The following is a 14,750-nucleotide window of genomic DNA, read 5'->3' as shown; positions in this document are numbered from 1 at the left end:
GTTTCCTCTTCTTCTCTCTGTACTTCTCCAGGAAAAATCCTCTGAGAGAGAATTCTCTCTCTGTTCAGAGAATGTGAATGCCACATTTATTTAACTTTTTAAAATCATCAAAAAAAATATACAATTAAAAATAAGTAATCAAAATTTCAAGATACAATGAAAAGACAGTTATTCAAAACTACATCTAAAGTTCTGAACATATGTAACATCTGCAACTATAAAGCCTAACATATAAATCCTAATCTTCCAACAGTCTTCTAGCAGGTGCCAACTTCTTCCTGTGCTTGGAGGAATGAGGGCTCTTCTGGACAGGAGGCAAGGACTTCGTGGTGGAGAGACAATGGGAAGTGTGCAGAGAAAACTTCTTGGTAAGAGTGTAGCCGGTCAGGCCTGCAAAGTGGAAACACAAAGTGTAACAGAGGCTGCAATGCAAACCTAAAGCAGCTAAAGGTACATGTTTCATGGGATACATTTCCTGGAAACTTTTCAATAGTTGAACAGGGAAACATGCCCCTGCTGGCAGACACTTGAGGCAGGCCAGGGCGATACCCTGCCCCACTTCCCCAGAGCTAGCACAGGAACAGCCCGGCCTCTGGGCTGCCCTGGGACAGCAGGGAGCCCAGAGCCCCATGCTCTCCAGGAAAGGCTCAGCTGCACATGCAGCCTCCTGCTCCTCTCCCTGCCCCACAGCTCAGCAGCCCTGCAGCTCCACGGGGCACTGGCAGCAGCACAGCTCCTTGCAGGGGGCACGTGCAGGGCACAGCTGTTCCCTGGCAATGCGCACAGCCTCTCTGGGCTGCCACAAGACCCTTCCTCCCACCAGAGAGCGGCCCAGCTCCCGTCTTACCTCTTTGTGAGGCTGATCCATGCTTGGTCTTCACTTTGTCCTCAGCCTGGAGTTGCTTCAGGCCCCCCACGCCATGACTAGGAAGGGCGATGGAGAGAGCGGGGGCAGATGCACGCCCTTCCTTAGTGTTTTGTTATTTTTGGCACAGCTAAAAAGTCCCATCCGGAGGTGTCCAACTCAGCACTTGGTCAGCTTTCTGGAGAACATCAAACCTTCACCAGCCCAAAAGGCTGGAGAGGTTTTCCTGCACGTGTGGAGGCTTGCTCTCAGCACACTTAATCATCTGGGTGCCCATCACCTGGCAGAGGGCACAGGCAAGCTTGGTGACCACGGCGCAGACGTTGGCGCTTCGCACAGGCAGCGCCTTGTTCTCCAGGCAGCACCAGAGCACGGGCAGGGCGTAGCGCTGCACCACTTCAGGGCTCCTGGCATGGACCCATTCCACCAGCACTGCCGGGACAGAGACACAGCTCCTTACCCACCAGCCTCAATGCAAACAAGGATCTACCTCTGGGTTTGCTTCTTGGAAGCCTCTCTGGCCAAGATCAGTGAAATAGCACACAGAGCCCCATGGCCCAGAAATGGGCATTTGCAGCTGATCATCCTTGAAACAGAACCACCAACCCCTCAGGAGCAATTTCTCCAGCCAGAGCTTTGTACCTGTGGCAGACTTTGTACCTTTACTAAATCATTTCACAATCTGTTTCTGCATGAACAATGACTGAAATGTCAAACTTCCTTTTTTTTTTTCCATTAAGAAGTTGTCTAAACCCACACGGAAGATTTGGAAATGCACCCTAGAGAGGCAATGGAGAGATTTCTAATAAAAGGGATGATTCCATCTTTGTAACTTTGATGCCAAGGGCCAAAAGTCTCATCTGGCTCTTCCCTTTGCTCTGTGGCACGCAGCAAAGGGCAGTATTAGAACACACTTCAAAACTCCAGCCCACCAGAGATGGCTGCTGCTTGACAGCTGGATGAGAAACATCAGTGGCTAGCTGGTGTCTTTGGCAGAATGCTTTTGTGGCTTCCAGCAAAGAGCTGTTGCAAACCTCAGGGTGCCTTAGAGAATTACCCAGACCCCATTGCCCCGGCATTTGAGCATCTCCACATTTGTATGGCATTTCCCCTCTCAATGTTAATAGCATTTTTCCTTATAATGTCCACTGAAATAGGGGTAATAGAGAGAGAAGAATAATACACAGGGGACTGAAATTTAACCAAAACACAATTGCTTCCTAACATCATTGTCTCTGAAATCTGCTCTCTGCTCATTTTCTGAACTATATCAAACACAGACAAAAAATGACTACCAACAGGCTTCTTGCATGGCAAATCTGGCTGAGAGATCAAAAGCTGAAATACGCTCTGGAGTCCATTCTTATTTTCTGATCATGCAAAATGTTATGCAGTAGCCATTTATTATTCTGTGGTGGAAGAGACTTCATTTTCTCTATGCTGTTAATCCACCAGCACCTTAATGTAACAATTCAACACTGAAACATCTCCTGAAAGTACCCAAAACCAATTCTGCTAAGCAGAAAACGGGTTATGGTACCCATTTTATATTGGGAGCTCATTTGAGTTGAAATGTCATTAAAGACCTTGGTGACTACTGAACATGAGGAGCAAGCTGTCTGTTCCTACTAAATCTCAGAGAAAACGTCTGCTCTTTCTAAAGTAGTCCTAATTTATGCTTAATTCCTTTCTTTGAAAAAGAGATCAAAATGACTGCAAAACTAAATTCCCTATGGCTGGAGATCTACTTTATTAAATGCTCTTTAAAGGGCCTTTGACATCCTAATCACTGAACATGCCCTTTTGAGATTCCCGATGAAGACACCAAGTGTATTACACCTTGCATTTAAAGATGTTGGCATAATTAGCAGTGGATTTAGCCCCAGTTCATGCAAGGCTATCAGTTGTCTTCTCTACTGTCTATTGAGATTATCATTTTTCCATCCCTTGGCTACTGCTGACATAGCAAGCTCCTCTGAGGAATCAATTATCAGCTGCATTTGTAGCATTTTGGACAGCGCAGACACAGGAAGACACTGTTTGCACACCCTGAACTGCTCAGTCCAGTGCCACTTGGACAGCAGAGGCATGGAGCCCCCAGCACTCTGCAGCTTCTGCCCCCCTGTGCCCCCAAAGCCTGCCTTGCACTAAATCTGTGCCTCTAAGAGCTGTGTTGAGTTTTGGCCTAAGCTGTGACCCCTAGGCTCTGCACGGTTCAGCCTCAAAACTTTCCAGGAGAAAAACAAGGATTCTGTGAGAACAAAAGAGATTCCCTGAAACAGGGTTTGTCCCCATTTTCCCTTAAGGATCACAGATGTCCCTGGGCTTCCAAGAGAGGAGCCAGCTGGGGTATTTTTTAGGCCCTCCTTCTCCTGCAGGTGGGTTCTGAGATGCCCCAGTGAGAGCTCAGCCCCCAGGCCGAGCTCTGCTGCCATCTCAGATGCTGCACAGCTCTGCAGCAGCCAGGGAATGCCTGCCAACTACACCTGCCTTGGCTATTGGGCAGGAGGGACAAGCTCAGCACCTCCTGATTTGGAGGAGCTACTCTGCTGTCTGTTCACAGGCATTCCCTGTAAATACTCCCCCGGAGACTTGTTGGCTTAGAAGGGGAGGCCATACCTGTGATACGCTCTGTGACATCCAGCAGGGCTTGGCCACTCAGTTTGCTCCATTGGTTGCTGAGCTCTTTCATCAGTGACACTTCATCTACAAGTGAAACACACGTTTCTGCTCACTTGTGTGAGGTCATAGCAGAAAGGAGAGTGAGGAGGAGGGAAAGAGCAGGGGCAACCCCATTTTATACAATAAAATCAACTTCTGCTGATTTTTGATTCCTTTTTGTCTTTCCTTCCAGCCTACTTGGCAGAGTTTTAAATTCCAAAAGAAAAGCTCTCCTTTCACATTTGTGAATCCAAAGTTGTCTGCTGTACCAGGAGCTATGTTAAAACATTTCACATCAGGGACCTCAACAGTTCAGTCACATGGAAGCAGTGAAAAAGTTTTGCATCCCAGAGCAAAAGGGAAGAAGCCCATATTGGGACACAGAAAGGCACTGACTCAGGCAGTTTGTGAGTTCACAGAGCAGCTGAAGTGGAGAAAGTGGAAACTCCCCTTGAAGACCTGCCTCTTCAACACTCCATTTTTCAGGCATTTTCAGAGCTGACATAAATCTCTGTGGCAAAGGAATTTACAGCAGCCCTTGCCTAGGCAGGTATATGCTGTTGCCATCTTGCCCCATGCAAAACAACATGTGGAACAAGGCATCGTTGACAGCTGGATTTAGACCTGTTTGTTCTAAAGAAATGAACTTGGTGAATCATCAGTTCCTCTTTGGAAAAAGAAGACAAAGAAGAAAGGTGGGAAATAGGCAGCTAATGCCTCTAATGTAGAGCCTTCCAGGTGGCTGCTCTGCAGAAGCTCTGATGGGCCGGTGTCCCTTCATGCCAGCAGCAAAGCTGGTCATTTGGGAAGTCAGACAGGGCCCAAGCAAACTCCAAATCTCCTTTGCCTCTGAATTGTAGCAAAGCTGGAGTCCAGACTTGCTCTTTAGACAAGCAGCACAGAGCCAAGGGAGCTTGGGACTGTTGGGAAATGCTGCTGCACATTCCAGCCTGTTGGGGATGGTGCATAAGGACTGCACCTGCACAGCTCCTGGTGGGTGTCAGCTGGAGCGTTCCACAGACAACAACAGCTCCCAAGGCACTCAGCGCTCTCTCGTGTGGGACAGACAGAGACACGGCTGAGGAGAGTCCATGCCAGGGCTCAGCCTTACCTAAATGAGCAACGGATTTGTCCAGTGCCTTCACAGCTGCGGCATGAACCCCAGGATCCTTTGAGTTCAGGTTCTTTGTTATCCCTTCAACCAAAGGGGTCATCACCGGCTTCAGGGCATCTTTCAGGAGTCCAATGATTTCTGCCAGCACGTCCAGCGCCTTTTCCTTCACTCTCTTGTGGGTGTCATTTATTCTCAGGACAAAATAATCAAAAATCTGTGGAGAGAACAAACAACATGAAAGCTGGATTAAAATGACCTTGTTTGAAGAGGGAATGTAGAAATGAGCACTCAGCAATATAAAAGATGAAAGTGGTCCTTTCTGTCAGGTCAGTCCTTGCTTGCACGATTTCACTGTTTTCCTGTGGGCCGCTCACTGGAATGGTTGCACAACCTGATGCTGCTGGAGAGATTTTCATCTGTTTTTAAGAGGTTTGGCTGGGGCCAGAAAAGTTCCTATGGTATTTCTCTCCATCTATAAATCATTAAATCAATTCCATTTATTACTGCAAAAGGCTACCTTTGCTTTACAAGTATGGAAGCAGATATTTACCATGCCCATTTTTCTATACAGTTGCCTCAGGTACTGAGGGCAGTTATGATTTTATCAAGACTGTGGCTGGAGGAGATCTAAGTTTTATTTTGTCTGTCTCAGAACCTGTGTCTGGTGAAGTGCAGGACTCTGATCAACTCTTCCAGGATCCAGACCATTTCTCTAACTAACAGGTGGACTTCTGAAATGGAATGTGCTCTACAGCTCTCATTAGAGCAGGTTCAGTCCCTTGACAGCCACATCATCAGGCACCATTTTCTGGAAAAAGGGAAAAAGCAGCTGCTGGGAGGAGAAGGCAGAGATCCCTTCTTAGCTGTTTTCCTCCTTTTCCAAAGAGAAAAAAGGTCCCCCCAAGAAGGGTGAGCACCATCTTTACCAAGAGGAATAGGGATGAGGATGGAAATGAGTAGCCAGAGTTGTGCTCGTGCAAGACAAAATGGAGTTTACAGAAGTATCCTTTTAAAAATAACTGGGTTTAAACCAGCCCAGCCTGATACTTCTCTTCCCCAGGAAAACCCATCTTTGGTCTGGAGAATAATTGCCATGCTTTCAAGGGCTGGTTTTCCCTTCACTTCACCCAGCTAGCAGTAGGAGACAGCAGCAGTTACACCAGCAGAAAATTCTGCCATCATCTCTGATGAACAGCAGCAATAGGCACCTGCCAGACCTATACAACTAGACTGAAATAACTTGTCCTGCAGCCTGGACCAGAATTAAATTTGTCTGGGTAAGAGGGAACCAGCCTGTCCCAAACAACCAGGGTGTAGTGCCAAGACACACTGAATTAAGTTTACTTCTCCAGGCTTGGGAAAGGAGCAAAAGGAAAAGAGCAATGAAGATGCCCTACATACATGGACAATGTTAGTGGAGATGAGCTGGGGGCTGGTTTTGGACAGGTCTAGGAGGAGTGCCACTCCTTCCATCCGTGTCTGAAACCCCTTGGCTTCCAGGAGATGGTAAAGCTTCTGGAGTGACTCCCTTCCTTCCACAGCTGCTGGTAATGTGACCTGGGCTTTTGCACGGTGTAGGAGGTGTCCATCAGAGGTAGATTTCACCCTGGAAAACAAAACCAAATTAGGACCTGTTGCTGATAATACCTTCAGTTAATTGTGAGCCAAACATCCTGACAAGTTTTCCTAACAATGTGATTTCCAGCTAGAAAATCATGAAGCTCTGAAGAACAACGCGGACCTCGTGACAATCATTACGGGAGACAATCTGCAAGTGGCATTCTCATCACTGCTCCCTCAGGAAAACCAAGGATGAGATGCACCTGATCTATCTTCAGATGCCTTCCAAGGCACACAGGTCACATTGCTTTGTGGGGAAAGGGAGACACTACTTCCAAGTTTAAATGCCTCCTCATATGGCACGTGTGTGTCTTATAGTAGGGAAACTCATCACTCTGGAGAAGTGTCTCTACAACCAGGCATGAGAATCTGGAAAAGTAGCTCAGATGCATCTGAACAGGTGAACAGGGGCATATCTGAAGGATCCAGAAAATCAGTAACAGAGATAGAAACAGAAGCCAGACCTCCAAGAATTACGCTCACATTTCCTTTTCTTCCCTAGAGACTAGATGCACAACTTAACAAATTCTCTGGGAATAATCCCCTTGGATCAACCTGTCTCTTCCATGAGCACGGGCAGATGCTAGCCATGCTACTGAGGCATGTGGTCACTTTCCTGCCACCGCTGAGCAGGACAGAGCTCAAGAAATTCCCTCTCTTATCAGAGGAGCAAGTAGCTCTGCCAGTGGCATGAAGAGACAGCAAGGACCAAATTCCTGTCTTCAATGCTGATTGCAGCACAGGGGGAAATAAACCAAACATGCTGTCCATCAAGCAAACTCTATGAAGGAAAGGAATACCAAGACAAAAGTCCACATTGAGACACCTGTTGACCAAAATGGCTCAGGAATTGCCTTGCTCCTTACTACTCAAACTTGGCACTGTTTGAGGGTAAGAAAGCCATGATTCAGCCAGGCCAAACCACATGGATGGGAACTGCTTGTTTGGGGAATGGCATGTTGCTTCTAGACTGGGACTTCTCATTAAAACACCCATCTAAAAAGGGTGTTTTATTTATCATTCCACTTGGATGAAAAAAAAACCTGGTTGAATTTACTTGTCTCAAGGCAGACAGCAGAAACTGCCCTCTCCTAGCCTGCACAGCACTGCCCTTGCCACTGCACTGGATCGGCTGAGCTGCAACCAATGGGTGTCTGTTTGTCACCCAATTTTTGTGGAAAGCCCTCCAGAGAAGTTGTGTTCAACACAATGCAGAAGGAGACGTTTTTTATCCTAGAGCATTTGTAGGAAAAGGAAACAATCTCTTGCACTGGTCATCTCCAGCAGAAAGATTTTTCTGTGGAAGAGGCGTGCAGAGCTTGTCATGTGCTTTGTCACATCTGACAAAAGTGCTCAGTACCGTTTGCTAGAGGGCACTGTGGCCTGGGGCTCCTTCGAGCCATCGTTCCTCTTCTCCACCGGCTCCTTGACAGATGGGCGTTCACCCTTCTGCTTTTCCATCCCCTACAAAGACATAGAGAAACCCTATGAATCTTCAGAATATAAAATAGGAAATTCCCTCTTTAAAACACAAGTTAGAACCTGGATCAATGTAGTACCAAGGCTTAGGGAAACACTTCCTAACTTACAGAAATAAACAGACCAGAGATTCATTGGTGCCAACTCTCTGTTTTCAATAGCCCAAGGCAGGTTATGGGCGCTAGCACACCGAGCAGCCGTCTAAATTCCCAAATTCACTAGTCTTGAGCATAAATGGGAACAATGCAAACTGATAGGCAATGAGTGGTCTTAAAGGAAGCAGCAGAAAAAATGGGACTCTGGGGGTTGGCCCATTGTGTTGGAAGTTGATTTGGTTCAATGCTCACTCTCCCTGCTCCTGCACAAAGGCACACTCCCCAAGCTTCTTCCAGCTCCACAGGGCTTGACAGCAGGGCAATATTCCCAAAAGACAGACAGAAATTGTAGTAACTAGGACTGACTTGGACATCTTTTGTATATTTGGAAATTTTCTTGGCAGTGTTACTTGCAGTCACTTTTGCAAAGACTCTGTTATCTTCAGACTTTGTTATCTTCTGTTCTCACTTAATTGCTTTACTGGGGGCAGAGTCAGTAGGGAGAGCGTGGTGGGGCCTTACGCTTAAATGTAATTTTCTCCATTTTCTCCTCTTTCCCTTTCCTCTTTGTGACTGATATTCAAAATCTTCAAAACCCCACTTTTCCCCTAATAATAGCAGTTCCTTTGTGGCCTGCAGATGAACAGGCCGAGGATTAACAGCTCATTCCCAGGAGGAAAGTGATTCAGCAGAAGAGGAATGAGATAAAGACAGATTTGGTATGTTTGGTCTCGTATTAGCAGTGGTAATACTTGGACAAAGGAGGCATTTCTTCTGCCAAGCACTTACTTTCTTCTTAATTCTTGTCAGGATATCTTCCAGGTCATGCGTGGAAAGAGATTGTTCCAGGAGCATTTTAAATTTTTGATGACTCAGCAACATCTTCACCATCTCCTGGCCATAATGCCTGAGGAAGGAAGAAAGGAAGGATGGCAGAAAGGAAGGGAGGAAGGGAGAGAGGGAGGCAGGAAGGAAACAAAAGAACAGTGAACCAAGGAAGAGTGTTAACAGAAGGGGCTGGTACCTTAAACTCATCAGGTGCAATCCTTGCATGAGAAGGCACAACCTACTCAGCAAAGAGGGAGATTTACCTCCACTTGACACTGCACAGTGTTGTCAGCTGAACACAAGAAGCAAGAGGAGAATGTGGGGCCACAGGAAAACACCATTCACTCTGAAACTGTGGGTGTTCCCAGGGATCAAGCAAAACACATCTGCTTTGTTGACAGAGCCCATTAGCAGTGTCCTGCTGCCATTGCACAATAATTTGCCTTTCTTTAACTGGCAGAGAAGCCAGGACAAAACACCTCCTGCATCCTGTTGATTATTCTATACGATATGTATGCACAGGGTCAGCTAGTTGTTCTGGTGTTCTTGGCAACTATTAATGGGAACTTCATCATCAAAGTAAGGGGATTTTGGTGGTTTGGGTTGATTTTGTCACTGGGAAACCACAGTTTTCTTCAAGAAGAAATTTGGAGGACAGTGTCCCCCACGTAACAGCATTGTAGAAATCTGCAGAAGGGGTTTAGGAAGAATGAATACATTGGCTAAAGACCCCTGAACTATTTCTAGGAAAGTCTTCATGACTTTCCCAGAAACAGATGTTTGGGATCCTTCAGTGATAAACATTAGCGAACACTTTGGCTTTGTGTTGTATACCTAAGGCCATAATAAACTCTTGTACTGGCTAATGTGAGCTCTTTTGAACTTAGTAAAGAATACTTCAAGTCACAGGAAGTTGGCAATGCTCCTTCTTGCTGGCCAACCTCAGGTTTCACACTACAGTCATTTCCCCAGGCAACCCAGAGCAGCGGTCACAGCACCAAGCCTGACAGAGCTCAAGAAGCGTTTGGACAATGCTCTCAGGCACATGGAGTGACCCTTGGAGTGCCCTGCGCATGGCCAGGAGCTGGACTGGATGACCCCGATAAGTCCAATCCAACGCAGCATATTCCACGATTCTGTGACCCTCATCCACACAGTGAGGTCACGTATTATTTCCTTGAGTTTCCACTCTTTTGTAGTTTTACCTTTAAAGCCAAAGACAAAACAGTTTTCCTGGTTTTGGAGGTGAAAGGAAGACCATTACCTTGTGTCCTTGTGACAGTCCTGAGCCAGTGTCCCTGCCACGTGTGCCAGCCTCTCAGCCCTGGGGGTGCCTGCGAGCTTGGTGACTCCCATTTTCTCCATCAAGGACAGGAGGAGTTCGGCCGCACACTTCCGCACCTGGACGTAGCGGCTCCTGGGAAGGAGAGAACAAACCCTGGGGCACAGGGACAAGGAGCAGCAGCAGCAGCACAGGCCTTGGCCAGAGCGTGCTCCCTGTCCTTGCTGGGGGAAGGAGCCTGGGCTCTCCCTGCAGCTTCAGGCACCTGCAGAAGGTTCTGTCCTCAGATAAACACAAAGTTAGCATTGTACAGAAGGACTGCCTGCATGGAAGAGGGAGGAATTCCGTCTCCCTGCACTATCTGATATTCCATTTCTTTCCCAAAATTTACTCAAAGAAAGATTAAAGTAATAGATCGCATATGAATTATTTAGAAATTAAGGAAAATTCATGCAGACCCATCAGAGGGCACCCACTACACAGAGCTGCAGCAGGATGAGGCTCTTTCCACCCATTTCTTCCCACATCTGCAGACCTCTGGGATAAAACAAATGCAGGGAAAACACGCTGCGGGGCGTGAAGTTGCGGAATATCCAGCAATACAGCCTCTTTCTTCCGTGAGGCTTGGCAACAGATACATCTGAGTGCTTTACCCTATTGCAAAGCTAAGGAAAGGGGGGGCAGTCAGTTTAGCCAGGTTGTCCTGATCTAGAGACTGTCTCTTGGGAACTATCAGGCACCAACACTTAGGGCAGCCTTTGCTTCAGCTGTCCCATGGCACTCGGCCTGTGAAGGGGCCTGTGAAGTGATTCATCATCTCAAGGCTAACAGGAAACTTCATTCTGAATAGAAAGCAGAGCTCTAAGGCCAGCACAGTCACACAAGGCTCCTTTTGGCAGGAGCTGCACCTGCTGTGCAGGCTGTGCCACACCCAGCACATTCTCCCCCATGTGCTCCACACCCCAGCAAGGACCCTCCTTATTTCTCAGGTTAATGGCATCATGAGGAAAACGTGGTTTTCCCCAGGGCCTCTGTGGTTAGTGCTGTGAAATATCAAAGAGCGCTCACAGCTGCAATTGCAATTGTCCCTGTTCCCACAAAAGCACAAGGCTCTATTCTTAGCCTTTGCAGGCACTTGCATTTCCCCACTGTTCACCATATCTAGGAAACTCTGACAGACTGGGAGAACTCCAGGAAGCAGCAGGAAACTGACTCAGAGGAGCTTTAGTTTGGATATCAGGAAAAAGTTTTTCACCCAGAGGGTGCTTGGGCCCTGCAACAGGCTCCCCAGGGCACTGGTCACAGCACCAAGCTGACAGAGTTGAAGAAGCATTTGGACAACAATCTCAGGCACACAGGGTGACCCTTGGGCTGTTCTGTGCAAGGCCAGAAGCTGGAATTGATGATCCTGAAGGGCTGCTTCCAACTCCCCATATTGTATAGTTCTGTGATTCTGTGACCCAAGGGGCTGCAGGAGGGCAGAAATAGGTGGCAAGAGGAAAGAAATGAGGTTGATGGGAGAATCGAGTACCTGAGTCCACAGAAGATGCAGGATGCCGGACCCTTCCCTCCCAGCATTCCCATTCTTTCCCTCATCCCTCCCCTCACCCACACACTAGAAGGTGAAGAATAGCACTAAATGAAGAAGAACCTACTTGACTCCCTTGTCCATGAGAGCAGTCATTGCTCGTGCAGGAGTCACGTTCTCCACCATGATCCCCAGGCTCTGAGAGGCTGCCTTCTGAACAAACTCTGGTGAGTTCCAGACCATCTGGAGAAGGACTGGAGCAACCTCATCCACCTGGGAATCCATGTCCTTCTTCAAGATTGCAAAGAGCTCTCCCACTGTGACGATTGCTGAGTAGGACACCTTGGACCGGAGGTTGGTCACCTGGGGAAATCGTGAGGGGAAATATAATTATCACCTTGAATAGAAAACCACTTGCCTTCAACACAAGTCCCAGGAAATGACAACACATCCCACTGTGTCCAGAGGATCGTAAAAGTACATTAAGAGCAGGAGAGCACAAGCACCGAAAGGCACTTACTCTGGCACCAATTTCTGACCTCACACCTGCTTACTGCAGGCCTAAAAAAAATTTCACCTAAGTGTGAAATTTAACCTTTCTACAATGGGCACTACATTGATTTTAGGCTCTTTCACTAGAAAATTAAAACAAGGGCTGCTTTCAAATCATAAAGGCACAAGTCTAAAAGTGTCAGATGCTCCTGTTCCGGAAAGCAACACCAGCAGTTGAAGCACTCAGACAGGAAACAGAAAACACAGGCTCAGGTCTACAGACTCATTTGCAGTGTTGAATTACAGCTTGGGCAGAGATTAGGATTCTGGCAAATAACATCATTAGTGTCTCAGTTTCTGCATTTGCACATTGCATTCAAATGGCACCTCACTGACAAGTGCCACATACCCAAGCTGCCAGTAAATACAGCTGCACGTACACACAGATCCTACAGACATTAGAAGTAGAAGGTCTAAAATCAGAAATGAAGGCCGTCCCTGAGCACACATGGAGATGAACAAGCACATATCTACTCTACAAGCCGCGTATGAAGTATGGGGAAGAATTCAGAACAATGTTCTCACCTCGCTGGTAACTGCCAAGCAAATCTCACGAAGTCGACAAAGCAGGACTGCTGCATGGGACTCAGCCAGGCGTGTGATGTTGAAGAGTCCCTTCTTCTTCAGTTCCCTGAAAGGCAAGTAACAAAAAGATTGATATTCCTCTCTACCCAAGAACTAGGCAGCACCCCCTGAAGTGACCAGGCTGGCAGCTCAGTCAAACAATGGGAGGTGCTTTTCAAGGAGCACTTAATGAAATTATGGAACACACTGCCACTGGATGTTGTGGCTGTCAAAAGCATACACAAATCCAAGAGGCAAAGAGAGGGCTTTCAGAGTCTTCATTTGTGGCCGTTTGAGAAGACAGCCTTTCTGAAAGCTCTGGCATGTGAAGTGCCTCTCTCACTACTTCCTAGAAGCTGTGAGGCTGGGCCATGCTGCTGTTTCTTGTCACCTCCCTGTACCTGTCCCTGAGACACAGTCCCAGCAGGCTGCTACTGGGACATTTTCCTTCTTTGTCAGCCCCAGCAGGCAGTTCAGCACTGAGAGTCAGCACTGCCACTCTGGAGCTGAGTTCCCCCTCCACAATCTAGGCCTGCCTGTCACCCACTCCACTCCACCTCACACATTCCCCAGAAAAGCAGCAGGATGTCCCAGAAGATTAAGATTCCATCTCTGGACAAGAACTGTTGAAACTCTGGCTTTCCCACAACACTCCTACCTAAAACAACCCCCACAACAGCAATATGTTATTTAAAAGGTGCAAACAACTCCATCTCTCAGCACTTGCTTTGTGCAGGCCCTCAGCCACAGGAAGGTATGTGAGGCATCAGGGCTGCAGCACAGGGCTGCTGACCCATCCCATGGGTCATCAGGACCCCCCACACCTGCAGAAGCTCTCTGTACCTCACAGGGCACCAAAGAGAAATGGGGAAGAGAAAGCGGAAGAGAAAGGGCAAAGCAAAGGGATCTGCACAAGGAGATGCATTGTGGCCAGTTTTTCATGCTTATCCCAGTGTGAATGCAGGCCTTACCCCTGTGTGAATGAAGCAACCACCAGGGAGTGATCAAAAAGCCATCAAAAAGAAAACCATTATCATCTCATATTTGTAGGGTTATCACCTCTGGGCCACCTTCTGCCTGTGTAAAATTTTGGGACACATTGGGAGTATTGACAAAACATCTCAGTATTGGCAAAACATATGAAGCAGTGAGAAGGAAATAGTTGACTTCCAAAAGTGCAAGATTCCTAGAGGATTTTATTTCTTTTTCCTTCTCTTCTGCCATGAGCGCTTCACCACTAATGACATGCTGATGGACTTGAGAGCACAACTCAGTCCATTTCTCAGAAAGAGGAACTCCCTGGAGCTGCTTCTGGGACTCACATGCAGGAGTCCCTGCCATTGCTGTCAGCAGTGGGAGCACAGAGGAATCTTACTCAGTCCCACTGGGCCAGTGGCCCAAGGCACCCAAATCTCTACACTCAAAGCTGCTGCCATCCTGCTTCTTGCCTTCAGCCAGCAAATCATCTCATGCCACAGCTTTCTCTCTTCCCTCAATATTTCCTTTGCAGCTCCATGGAGCAGCAGGCAAAGCAAGGAAACAGCACGGGCCTGCTGCAGCTGGAGCACTGCTGCAGAGCAAGGCCAAGAAAAGGCTGCTCTCCAATCTTTATGCTCTCCCTGCTCTGCAGGGGTTTCACCTGTGCCCTTTGGCCCTCGGGGCTCTCGGGGCTCCGAGGCACGAGCAAGACACGCTTCTGACCGACCTTAACGCTCAGAGGGACACAGAGGGAACGGGACCTTTCTTACCAGTCATCGCTGCCCAGCATGGAGAGTGCCTCCTGCAAGGACTGCTGTGGGTCTGAAGAGGCTCTGTCCTTCTGCCCATGCCCACGGAGCGGCTCCTCTCGGCGCTTGGCACCAGTGGCCGTCTGCGGGGTCACTGTAAGGAGAGGGTCGGCCGTGGGCGCTGCAGCCCCGGGCAAGGCACCCGCCATGGCGCGGCCTGCAGCCCCATCTCCCAGCCAGGGCTCTGTGTGACACACACTGCCGCTGGGTCAGAGGCTTCCCTGCTGCCTGGATCCTGGGGCTCCTTGCTTGCTCCCAGCCTCCCCCAGCTGGGCACAGCTCCAGGCTGAACCTGACAATTGCCCCCACAGCGCCAGCTCCCAAGTGCCACAGGTGCCACAGCCAGCGGCAGCTTCCTGAGGCTGCAGAGCTCCC

At 48.2% G+C, this 14,750-nt stretch overlaps 1 protein-coding gene across 1 annotated transcript; it reads right to left on the bottom strand.

Moving 5' to 3' along the window:
• Window positions 1-238: 238 nt before the first annotated feature.
• On the bottom strand, window positions 239-14,524 carry LOC139600414 (TOG array regulator of axonemal microtubules protein 2-like). The gene is made up of 12 exons (XM_071448573.1): window positions 14,337-14,524; window positions 12,550-12,655; window positions 11,600-11,835; window positions 9,927-10,079; window positions 8,624-8,741; window positions 7,621-7,724; window positions 6,042-6,246; window positions 4,638-4,854; window positions 3,485-3,571; window positions 1,066-1,297; window positions 848-924; window positions 239-390 (listed from the first exon to the last, which is right to left on the bottom strand). The coding sequence occupies exons 1-12, from the start codon at window positions 14,522-14,524 to the stop codon at window positions 239-241; spliced, it is 1,875 nt and encodes a 624-aa protein (XP_071304674.1).
• Window positions 14,525-14,750: the final 226 nt, after the last annotated feature.

The sequence above is a fragment of the Agelaius tricolor genome, unplaced genomic scaffold (assembly GCF_023055355.1).
Source record: "Agelaius tricolor isolate 1412-34295 unplaced genomic scaffold, bAgeTri1.0.p SCAF_27, whole genome shotgun sequence".
NCBI classification, from domain to species: Eukaryota; Metazoa; Chordata; class Aves; order Passeriformes; family Icteridae; genus Agelaius; species Agelaius tricolor.
This window is presented reverse-complemented; position numbering and strand designations above follow the sequence as displayed.